This window comes from Myotis daubentonii, chromosome 1 (assembly GCF_963259705.1).
Source record: "Myotis daubentonii chromosome 1, mMyoDau2.1, whole genome shotgun sequence".
Taxonomy (NCBI): domain Eukaryota; kingdom Metazoa; phylum Chordata; class Mammalia; order Chiroptera; family Vespertilionidae; genus Myotis; species Myotis daubentonii.
In genome coordinates this window covers 53398979-53411379 of record NC_081840.1, presented here as the reverse complement: position 1 = coordinate 53411379, position 12401 = coordinate 53398979, and the positions used below count along the sequence as shown (strand labels likewise).

General features: G+C 34.5%; 1 protein-coding gene across 11 annotated transcripts in view; it reads right to left on the bottom strand.

Annotated features, from left to right (window-relative positions):
• Nucleotides 1-12401, bottom strand: part of ZNF280D (zinc finger protein 280D) — a 136838-nt gene that overhangs the window by 50593 nt on the left and 73844 nt on the right. For 10 of the 11 annotated variants that reach the window (XM_059700057.1, XM_059700121.1, XM_059700066.1 and 7 more), the window contains 4 exons: nt 10064-10198; nt 7925-8232; nt 7324-7464; nt 1636-1698 (listed from right to left, as the gene is read on the bottom strand). In XM_059700057.1, coding sequence (XP_059556040.1) covers nt 1636-1698; nt 7324-7464; nt 7925-8232; nt 10064-10198 — 647 coding nt within the window. The remainder of the gene's footprint in view (nt 1-1635; nt 1699-7323; nt 7465-7924; nt 8233-10063; nt 10199-12401) is intronic. The other variant, XM_059700103.1, reaches the window with a different exon arrangement.

The window sequence follows — 12401 nt, the reverse complement described above, 5'->3', positions numbered from 1 at the left end:
CATCGTGTAGACATCTAAGGTTCTTGAGTGCCCTCCAAATTAAGCCCAAACTCCTCAGCCTTATTTTCAATGCTTTCACTGGCTCTAAGCTCAAAACCATTGCCCCAGACTTCAACCTTACTATATTAACTTCATGCTCCGTTCATTTGCTACTAGGTATTCTGTCTATAAGCCTTCTACTTTTTCATTTTTGTACTTTTATTAATGCTATTTCTTCCAACTTCAATGCCGCTGTGTCTCTTCTATCAGTATAAACAATATTCATCCTTTAAAGCAAAGTATAATTAACACCTATCCAGATTATTAAAATAATCTCTCTCCCCTTTGAAAAAAATAGTCTTCACTGCACTTATTAAAATCTTCCTTGCGGCCCTAACCGGTTTGGCCAGTGGATAAAGCATTGGCCTGCGGACTGAAAGGTCCCAGGTTCAATTCCAGTCAAGGGCATGTACCTTGGTTGCAGGCACATCCCCAGTAGGAGGTGTGTAGGAGGCAGCTGATCGATGTATCTCTCTCATTGATGTTTCTAACTCTCTATCCCTCTCCCTTCTTCTCTGTAAAAAATCAATAAAATATATTTAAAAAAAAAATCTTCCTTGCATTATTAGTTATTTATGTTCACCTATATCTCCCATCCAATAAACTGTATATTCCCTGAAGACTGGTTGTAAGACTTCATCATATTATGTACATGATAGATACATAATAAAGAGATAAAGAATGAATATTCCATTATAATAAAGGATTATAAAAAAATACTGTTCTATACAATTATAAGTATGCTATACTCCATTCATAGGAATTGACTTATTATCAACTTGATAACTACTGAAGTAGAGGGGAAAAATCCCAGATTTTTAAAATAACATAGTTCAGCAGGTGGACATCCCCAGAGGGGTCGCAGACTGCGAGAGGGCACAGGCCAGGCTGAGCCCTCCCCGCCCCCCAGTGCACAAATTTTTGTGCACCGGGCCTCTGGTATAAAATAGTTGAGATACATTGTAAAGCAGTCTGGCAGATCCTCAAAGGCTCAACAGTTACCATATAACCCAGCAATTCCAATCGCAGATATATACTAAAGAGAAATGAAAAAGACATGCCCAGACAAAAACTTTTACACAAATGTTCATAGCAGCATCTATAATAATAATGGCTTCAAAGTTAAAATAACCTAAATGGATAAACAAACTATAGTATACCCATACAATGGAATACTACTGGGCAATAAAAAATGACGTACTGATGTATACAAGTGAACATGTACAATATGCTAAATGGAAGAAGCCAATCATAAAAGATCACATAATGTACCATTCCATTTATATGAAATGTCCAGAATAGGCAAATCTATATAAACAGACAGAAGATTAGAGGTTACTTAGGAATTGGTGGAATTGGAAGGAAATGGGGATAACCTTAATGAGTACAGAATTACTGTTTGGAGTGATAAAAATGTACTAATATTAACTGTGGCGATGACTGCACAACTTGGTGAATATATGAAAAAACTATTAATTATACAATTTAAGTGTGTGAATTGCATGATATATGAATTAGATCTCATTGAAGATATTATATAAAAAATTTAAGTCAAAGTTTTTCAATAGAAAGAATTTTAAAAAATCAACTAGTTACCTGAGATTTCTTGAATGCTCCTTAAAAATACAAAACCTTTTACTTGGGCGGTTACTGTGAAAGCTGGAGAGACAAAACAGATTTTATTAGTTTTATTCTATAGTATTCACATTAATTGATAGCTATATTTCAAGTCTATAATTAAGTTTCTAGTTTTGAGTAAAACATCGTGGTATAAATAAAATAACGTTTGTCATCCTGGGTAATTCTATATTTTATCTTACACTCCATTTTACCTATTTTCTAATACACAAATTTCCCTATGTATTTGCTTGTATGATCAGTACCCTTATCATTACACAAAGTAAATATTCAAGTTTTTTAAAAAGTAAAGCACAAATTAATTTTCTTATCTGTTGAAGAATTAAAAGCAATTTTAATTTTTTGCTAATTTTTTACTGTGATATAAACAGTTATCAAGAATAATCATTAAATTGTTTTCCAATCTTAACATCCTGATGTTGGGGAGGGGAGGGTAGAGTCTAAATGATCTTCTTGCAAGTAAACAATACACAAGCTAAATGCCACTGTTTAGCATTTATAAAATCAAACATTCAGAGAGTTCTTTGTAGTTACTAGCAGGGGTTTAAAAAAAATTTAAAGCAAAACTCATGAGTCAAAATAATGCTTCCACTAAGCATAGAACAGAAAACCCTAAACAACCTTTGTAACCAAATATTGCTTTTATATACCCTTTTATATGTTTTTATTGATTTCAGAGCGAGGTAGGGAGAGAGAATCATTGTTCATGCCTCCTGTAGGCCCCCTATTGGGGATTGAGCTGAAACCTAGGCATATGCCCTGACCTAGAATCCAACTGTGTCCTTCTGGTTCATGGGTCGATGCACACCCACTGAGCCACACTATATACCCTTTTATATATGGTAAGGAATGTTTCCCTGTACTAGAAAGACAGGATTGGTTTAACACAATATCACTAAAAGTGGAGTCATGGATTTAAAATCAGCATCACCTGGGGACTGTAGACAGGAAGCCAGCTATACAGTTACTTAACTGTCCTTCTACTGACAATTATTTAGAACCAATACATCTATACAAAATATACACGAAACTCAAGCATATCTTATGAAAATTCAGTACTCTGTCTTATTTACTGTATAGGAATAATATTATTTTACCAACATTCTTTTTCTTTGGTAATTTTTTAAATCACTCTTCAAAGCCTACGTGAAATATCATTTATAGGACACCTTCCCTTATCTCTTCTTTAAAGAATTTGTTCTTACCTCCACTGTGCTCTCATGGTAATTTGTTTATCACATTAAGCTAGGTAAATAGTATTATCTCTCCTACTAAATTGTGAAAATCAATAGCAAGGACTTTATCCACAACAGCTAATATTGACAACTTAGAAAAAAATAGCTATAATTACTCGAATGCTTCCTAAATGCAAATCATATTATTAAGCACTTTCAATTTTACATTTCCTTTAATAAGCAGAGTAACTTTCATTTGAAGAAAATAAAACTGGGAGTCAGATTAAATAACTTGCCAAACGTCACAAAGAAAATTAATAAATTGTGAAGCTTAGATTAAAATAAGGATTTTTCTGATTCTTCTCCATAAGCCTGTCATACTTCTTAGCAAACAGCAAACTCCACTAGAAAAGGAGATATTAACATACAGTACTTATGGCTGCTAACTTTATTATATGTAGAGAAAAAGCCTCCTTATACATCACGTTGAGGAAAAATACCAACCTACAGCAATTTGTTTGGATTATTTTAGGAGTCTCCTATTGCTACCTAAAAGCTATAAGGTGTAATAAAACTACCGCACTCAAATAATGCTCCACTTAAAAAAAATCACTTAAAAATTATATGTTTAATGATGATCTACCTTGAAAGAGTCTTATTCCAAAAATGCTCCAATTGCATCACTACTTTTGAATATCCTCTTTTGAGATTTTATGTAGAGCCTTTTATAATTATAACAAATAATAACTATCAATTGCTGTTTGTAATGTTGTAGATGACATGGTAAATACAAAGAGCCCCGTCTTTCAAGGAGATATTCAGACACAAACAAATGTAATAGAAGGCAGAATCAATGAACAGTACACAACTCAAAGGAAGGAATGATCCTTGTGAGTGGTTATGGTGACCAAACATTTCAAAGAAGGCCAACTGAAAGGAGGGACAGGGACTAACAAAAATAAGGAAAACCACTATCAAAAATGAGTACAGGAAGAGACTTTACTCTGGAAAAGAGTAGTCAACTTAGGGGTATGGGAGTCTTTATAGAAAGAATGACTGGGGCAGGTTTAAGACCAGAGGGTAAAAGACCAATTGAGAGTACAGAGGTGGTATGGATAGGAATTAAATGTACTCATCCTCTGGAGAAAATGTAACTTCTGAACCTACAGAACTCAAGGTTATAACAAGAATCCAAAATGGGCAGTGGTACTGATGGGCCATTCAATGGGAGATACCAAAGGCAGTGAGGCAAGAGCACCAGTGAAGTAGAGAAAAAGGAAAGGGGATCTATCACACCCTAAGAGTGGCAGTCGAAGCTTTCAGTTCCATATGAAGCTAATAATGAATAAGAGCTTTGCATGTGTGATGACAATGAAATTCAAGGTTGGGGCTCACTGAGGAATTGGGAAAAGGGTATGGGAGTCGGGCTCATTGAAAATGTTTTGGAACAGAATGGCTTTGGAGGTTGTATAGGACAAGTGGGAAGTATATGATAAATGAGAGTTGGAAGGGTGGAATGACACAAGATTTTCCAATCTGAACCCCTGTAAATTAAGGGCAGATTTAAAGCCCCATTTGGGGCAGCAGCATATTTGTCACAGAATAAGAAGCTTCACACAGACGTATACTGGGAGAAAGAACGCATGAGGCCTGGTTTAGAGGAAATGGGTGTATACCACTGCAGTAGTTGGGAGGCAAAGTGGCAAAATGCAGGAGGTGGGGTATTCAGGAAGCCATGCAAAGTGGCAAATCAAGAGAACTTCGTGAGCTTAAGAAACTTGGAACAGTGAGTTATTTCCAGCTGGTGTTCCACAGTCAAACAGATGATGCCCTGAAAGAGTTATCTGGGTGGCAGTTGTCTGATTTCTGCAGATGATATAATGTTTGGCTTAATTTTGTTCCTTTTAGATGCCAGTGAGTCAAAGGAAATTTTCTATAAAATAATTAAAAATATACAGTTGGCTCTCTGGAAAACTAAGCATTAAAGTGGAAAGATTTAAAGTTGAAAGGTAAAAGTGACATTGGTTAAGTTACCAGCAATGGAAATGTAAAGAGGCAAAAAATGTTGGAGAAAGAAAAGGCAATGAAGTAGAGGAGCAGCCAAAAAGGAAGAAGAAAAAGAGTGGTAACAGTTTAACAGAAGCTGAGGAGAATAGTTTCAAAAGTGAATGACAACACAGATCAACATTAAAGGGCATGGTTAGTTGGCAGGTGGGGATGATATTCAAATTTAAGGGTAAAGAAATAATATGCTAGTAACAAACACTTTGTACCAATGTAAAACAGTGAGAGAAAGACAAGAAATAAGGAAAGTAGGCAGTAGAGACAAATCTCCATCTTAAAAAAAAAAAAGAACCTCAAAATGTGTGTAGCCCTAGCTGGTTTGGCTTAGTGGATAGAGTGTCAGCCTGCAAACCGAAGGATCCTGGGTTCTGGGTTTGTTTCTGGCCAAGAGCATGTACCTCGGTTACAGGCTCCTCCCCAGCCCTGGTTGGGGCATGTGCAAAGAGGCAAATAATCAATGTGTTTCTCTCACATCAGTATTTCTCTCTGTCTTTCCCTCTCTCTTCTACTCTTTCTGAAATCAATGGAAAAATATCCTCTGGTGAGGATTAAAAAAAAAAAAATGTAAGCAGAAGGAACCCGGTTGAGAGGAGATAAAGTAGCAAGTTAACTGAATAAGGTGGTGGAAGAACCAGAAGAGATGAGGAATAGGGTTAACTCTGTAGAAGTAGAACATCAGGGTTAACTTTGTAGAAGGAGAACATCATTATTTCTGATATCAACATTGGGATGAAGATAATAGGGGAAATAAATTGTTCAGATATAAACGAGTTAGGTAAAGAATTCTAAAAGAGCCCAGCTGGTGCGGCTCAGCTGGTAGTCCCAAGCGGTCACCAGTTAGATTCCCAGTCAGGTCACATGCTTGGGGTTTCGGGCTCGACCCCCAGTAGAGGGTGTGCAGGAGGCAGCCATTTGATGTTTCTCTCATCACTGTTTCTATCTCTCCCTCTCCCTTCCTCTCTTTCTAAAATCAATAAAAACATTTTTTTTAAAAAAGAAATCTAGCCCTAACGGGTTTGGCTCAGTGGATAGAGCGTCGGCCTGCGGACTCAAGGGTCCCAGGTTCGATTCCGGTCAAGGGCATGTACCTTGGTTGCGGGCACATCCCCAGTGGGGGATGTGCAGGAGTCAGCTGATCGATGTTTCTCTCTCATCGATGTTTCTAACTCTCTATCCCTCTCCCTTCCTCTCTGTAAAAAATCAATAAAATATATTTTTAAAAAAAGAAATCTAGAACAAAAACAAAGCAACAATCAAATCAGATCACCCTGAGGGTGAGGTTGACTATAAAGTTAGAGAAGTGCTGTTGGACTTTGGAAAGAGGAGTCAAAGCTCTGAAAGTGACAGGGAAATATGAATTCAAAAGAAATAAACATACATATGATGAGATTATAATGCTACAAGGTAAAAAGGGGGATACAATAACTTAAAAGTTGATGTAAAGTGCTGGCACAAAAAGTAAGGTATCATAAGGTTAGGTTAATTAAGGGGGGGTGGGGAGGAGGGAGAACTGTGAGAAAGGTGTGGAAGCAATCAAGAAAGGTGGGAGAATTCTTGAGAGGAGCAGCTGATAATTATCAGAAAGTAACATAAAGGTCATGTTATGATTTATGAGAAAATCACTTTCATTATACTTCAATTCTGACTTTTTTAAAAAAGAAACAATCTAGGAGGGGGCCAAAAAAAAAAAAAAAGAAAGAAACAATCTAACTAGTTTATATCTGAACAAGTTTTTACTATTTTTAACAAATAAAATCCATCCTAAAAGATGATTCTACTAATAAGATACAAATGAATTGATCTGTGAGGCTTTCTCTGCATACTGCACATATGTACTAGGTACTCAAATATTCTAAGTTGAGTGAATTAATGAAAAAATTCCAATAATGGCATCATAACTAGAATAGTTTCTTTTTACTGACTGAATGCAAGGATAGATAGCTTGACAGATAGGTGGACAGAGGGATGAGAGAGAAACAGATTCAATCAAGTTCTTAGCACCACTGAAAATCCTGGAGTCTCTCAAAGTGACTGCTTTGAAGAGAATAACACTCATGAGATTACATGCATTTGTTTGGTAAATATATTTGAAACATTTACATTTTTATCTTTATAAATAACCATTTTGAAAGTCCTATAGGAAAAAGAAATTCCCATCAAAAACTATTTCTCAAACAGACCTATATAATTTATTTAGTCTAAATGTTCTTACAATTTTAGTTACAGTAATTTTATGAGTTACTATGCTGGAAAACAGTACCAAACATTATCCTAGAAATTCTCTATTGCTAGATGTTTTTAGCTCCTTGAACAGAAAAATTGGTTTCTAACAGGATAACTGTTTTCAAAAACCAAACCTGTTGTATTATAATTCAATTGGTAATTACAGATGTTTAACTCATCTTACCTCATCATATGATTCACATAGGCTTTGCTACAGCTAGTGTTGTATCTGCAAAAACTACAGTGGACATATGTAGGGAAGTGATTTGAAAGATCTTTTATTTCGGAAAAACACTCAATGCACCTTTGAATTCCCCGACGATACCTTATGGAGAAATAAAGAAAATGGTAACAATATATTTTAAAACAAAAATAATAAGGGAGAGCTTTATTAATGTTCTGTTAATTAAAACCACGCTGTTTAAATGAACATATTTAAACAGAATTATAACTTGAAAATTTGCTATGAAACAACAGCTAGGATAAGTGTAATATCAGTTAATGCCTGTCACTGGAATAAAAGAAATTAACCAATTCAAATGTCATCAGATAGAAGCATAATATATAATAATACCAATATAATAGGTGAATATTATAGGAAAAATATAGGAAAGTACTGTTCAACAACAGTTGTTAAAAAAAAAATACTTATATTATTTGCTTGGTCTTTATGCCATAAATGATAGCATATGAAAGTTGAGAGTTGTATACATTTAGATTAAATAAAGGTTTTATTCTTTTATTTAAGATTAAATTAGTATTATATATCAGGAATAAAAGATTACCTTAAGCTCCTCAATGCTGTATTGACTTTACTTTTTCTGTTGCTACTAGCCAAAGTGCTTTGTTTTTTTTGCATATTAGAGACTTTTGATTTGAATTTAGATTTACTTCCATTAGGCTTACTTGCAGTAGGTTTACTTGCATTAGATTTAGTTGTAGTAAATTTATTTGTGTTAGATTTTGTGGGATTTTTAGCAGTTACACATTTTGTTCTCGGAGGTGAGGCCTGAAGGGTAGAAGTATTTGTACTAATGGAAGGTACAGTTGAAGATCCTGATTGAAGAGGTCCAACTGAAGCTCGAATAGTAACCTACAAAAACAGAGATAATATTTACTTTAGATAATTAATCCTTGCATAAGTATTAAAATATCACCATGTAACAAAAAAGTTAAATATCAAGTATTTTTAAAAGAATAAGTATAAACTATAATTGGACAAGTCTTTCACTTATTTTAAATACTTAAATGAAATTAAAATTTGATATTTACTTACATTTTTATACTGATCAGTTAAATGTTGTTATTAATGGATAATTAGGAATTATATGGGTATTAAAAAGAGCACATTCCATAGCTATCTTTATGCTTTGATATAATTTAAAATATTTATATAGAGGTCAAAATTTAAATCTCAAAACCTGAAAAATAACTCTGGAAAGGCCTGCATTACCCTTTGCCCTGCATTACCCACAGTAAGTGTGCTCTGCATTACCTACAGTAAATGTGACCTCCTCTTTCCAGGGGCTCATTTAGCAAAATTTATGTTTACAAAGGTTGTGGGGTGGGACGGGCTACATCAATTCAATATACTTCATGGAGGGTGTAATAACATTTAGAATTTCCTTAAAGAGAACTAATATAAAGCTTATGAGGTAGTATTCAAAAATTATATTAGTTTAGTTGACAATGGAAAACACAAACGCCTACCAACATTCTCATTAATCATATGACTATTCTCCCCTCATGTATTTATTATGAGTAGTCTATGAGGAAGTCCTATAAAACATGTGTGGCAGCATACAAAAGCAATGAACTAGGAATCAGATTTGAAGTTAAATCTCATACAACTCCTTCCTAGTCATGTGGCCTAGAATAAGTAACTTATCCTCTCTAAGCTTCTTTACCTAAACACTATGAGGCAATACCTGCTTTGTTTATCTCACCAGATTGCTGTATGAATTAAATAAAAGAATCTATGAAAAAGCATACTGAAAGCCTAATTCTAAGGTGCAAGAAAAACATTTAGTATCATTATTAATATTATTATTGCTATTATCATTAATAAGGGAAAATATGAGAGAGGACTGCACCGCTTACATTCATGTTATGCATGTCTAGTCCCAGCATGGAATGAATGGATTGCAGGGAAGGATGCTGGATAGCTTCTCTTGCTCTAGGTCTTCAGAGCATGGCTTTATATTGTTTAGTTAATTCAAATAACAGACATACCCACATTCAAAGGTAAGTACCCAAAGCCAAATATTAATGTTTTGGGGATTATTTCACTTTGGATTATCCATGCCTCTGTTTCCCTCCACTGGAGCAAATATTCAAGAGCTGACTGTATATAAAGAAGTCAGAAAAAAACAGGAATATAAGGCAAAAAGGGAAAGGTAAAATACAATCATCAATATGTAGTCAGACACGTGTTTGCTCACTTAAAACACAGTGCTATCCAGCAGCAGAACTTGTTTCTCTGTACTCTCAGTAATAACAACTTCAATAAACATCTAAGAACCTATGGCATTCAAAGCACTATACTAGATGCTGAGGACACAAAGATAAATAAATCATGATTCCTGATCTCAAATAGTTTAGCAGATAAAATATATATATATACACTGCCTACAAGAATAGCTCAAAAATAGGCTATATAATATTGACACAACCCACTGACCCAGGAAACACAATATCTAGTTGCACTTTTTACAAAGGAATACCATTCTAGCATAGCACACACAATCACTGAAAAAAACAATGGTTAGGTTTTTTTTCTAAACATAAGAATGCTAAAATTTGACATGGAGTCTTAATAAAAATCAGAAACCATTTTTTAAAGTATTATACTCAATGGATAAAACCAGATAGGAGTTAATTTTATTATCATACCATATGTTAAAATACAACATATTTACACTCACTTTTGTTCCAGGAGGCAGTCCTTCTAGCTCTTTAGGTTTTATAAATGTTCGATGATGCTGAGTCTTGTGATCCATTTTCTCTTTGCATGTCAAAAACTGCAGTCTGCATTTTGTACAACGATGTATTCCTTTTTTCTGTTTAGAAAACAGGAAAAATAATGTCTACAACCACAAATCCTGTGTCCTGCAACTGTTCTGATTTAACATTAATGATACCTAAATAATTTTTAAAATAGTATCTTATATCTCTCATCATAAATACTAGTGAAATATTATTTCAATTTTTAAAATACTCTTTGCATTAGTATTTAGGTATCAAAAATGTCTGTTACAGTACAGAAGTTGAACATGAAAGTTGTATCAATAGCTTCTAATGAAAGGTATCTCAATAGTGGTATTAAAGCTCCATTAATTATAATTTTAAAGTATTTAGACACAGGATACTATGAAAATGAGCTATACTATGTTTTTATCCCAGAAAAATATAAATTCTTTGTCATTTTTGCTCTTTCTGCTTGGTTGAAAGTTGGTAAAAGAAATTTAAGTATCTAACCAGACATTTAAAGAAAGCTGTTATAGAAATGCTTGTATAAAGCAGTGCTAGCTAATAAAATTTTCTTCAATTATGAAAATATTCAAGAGCTGCACTGTCCGATACAGTAGCCACCAGCCACATGTAGTTAACTGAGTACCTGAAATGTGCTGGACATTTATTTAATCTTAAATAGTCACAAATGATTAGTGGTTACCACACTGAATAGTGTGAATATGGAGGGATAAATCAAAACTATCCCTGATACACTTACTGATTGAGACACCTTGACTGAGTCCCTCCTTAAAACCAATCCTGTCACTATGCTATAGATGGGAAATAGGACCCAAGAAAAATCTAAATCATTTCCCCATAACTACTAAGTAACATTGCCAGATTCCTGACCCAACATTTTTCCTACTACATAATATCAACTACAAACTTTATCTATATGGTCTCATTAATTTAAAAATTACTTATGTATATACATATAAAAATACATACATATAAACTTAAATACAAAAGAATGTTTTCTCTAAAGTTGCAATGTGCAAGATAAATCATTACCATTTAAATATAATCAATCACTTTTTAACCTAAAATAAGGTTAATATCCTGGGAAGAACTTGCACAATTATTGGTACACAGCAGGCATTTCATAAGTTCTTTACAAAGTTCGAAATCCAGTTCCCAGAAATCTTTTCTATATCTATAATCACTCCTTAGGTTACCTCATCCAGTGTCAAGGCTTTAATACCATCTATCCAACTCCTTACTTAACATTGCTATTTGATGTCTAATATACATCTCAAATCAACATGGACAAAATTGAATTCTGAATTTCCTCCCTATATCCCTGCCCCCCAAAATTTGTTCTTTCCTCAGTCTTCCCCATATGACAGTATGTGAAAACTCCATTCTTAGGACAAAAAATTTGGTCACTCTCTCTCACACCCCATACCCAACCCATTAACAAAACCTGTTGGCTTCACCTTCAAAAACTTGCATAATATTTCCACTTCTCATCACCTCCAACTATGGCTATCTATCATATTGGTCCAAGTAACTCTCCTGGGGTACTATAATAATCTCCTATCTTCTTCCTGTCATGTTCTTTCCTCCTTGTAGTGTATTCTTCCCATAGCTGTCAATGGTACTACAACCTGGCAGACCTTTCACATGCTTATAATGCTCTGAGGGCTTTCTAAAGCCCTGGTTCAGATTTACAAGGCTTTACAAGAACAGGCCCATATTCTATTGCTACAACCTTATCTCCTACTAGTCCTCTTATTAGTTTACTCTGCTTTGGCCACAACTGGCCTCTTTGGTTGTTCTCTGAGTATAAATTCACCTACCTCTCCCAGATTTCCACATGGCTTACTCCTTTATTTCCTTCAAAGAGGCCCTTTTTGACCACTCTCTATACAAAACGGCAAACACTCCTCCAACACTTCCCAATCCTTGGCACTCCCTATCCTCCACATTTCCTTCCACAGTAACTATCACGAGCTAACATGCAGATATGCTCAAATATAAACACACATTTTTTTATTATCTTTCTCCACAATATGAATTCCAGAGGATACAAACTTTGTTTTGTTCATTGCTACAAAAAAACCTAAAACAGCACCTGGCACACAGTAAGGCAACCAATAAATATTTGTTAAATAAACGGACAGTGAGGCAGAAAGAAAGAGAGTGACAGAGAAAATGCCTATGAGCAGCAGGTACAATTTAACTAATTCAAAACGTCTGACAATCCAGTCAATGAACATTTGTCCAGAGCCCTGAGAGAGAATACATTAA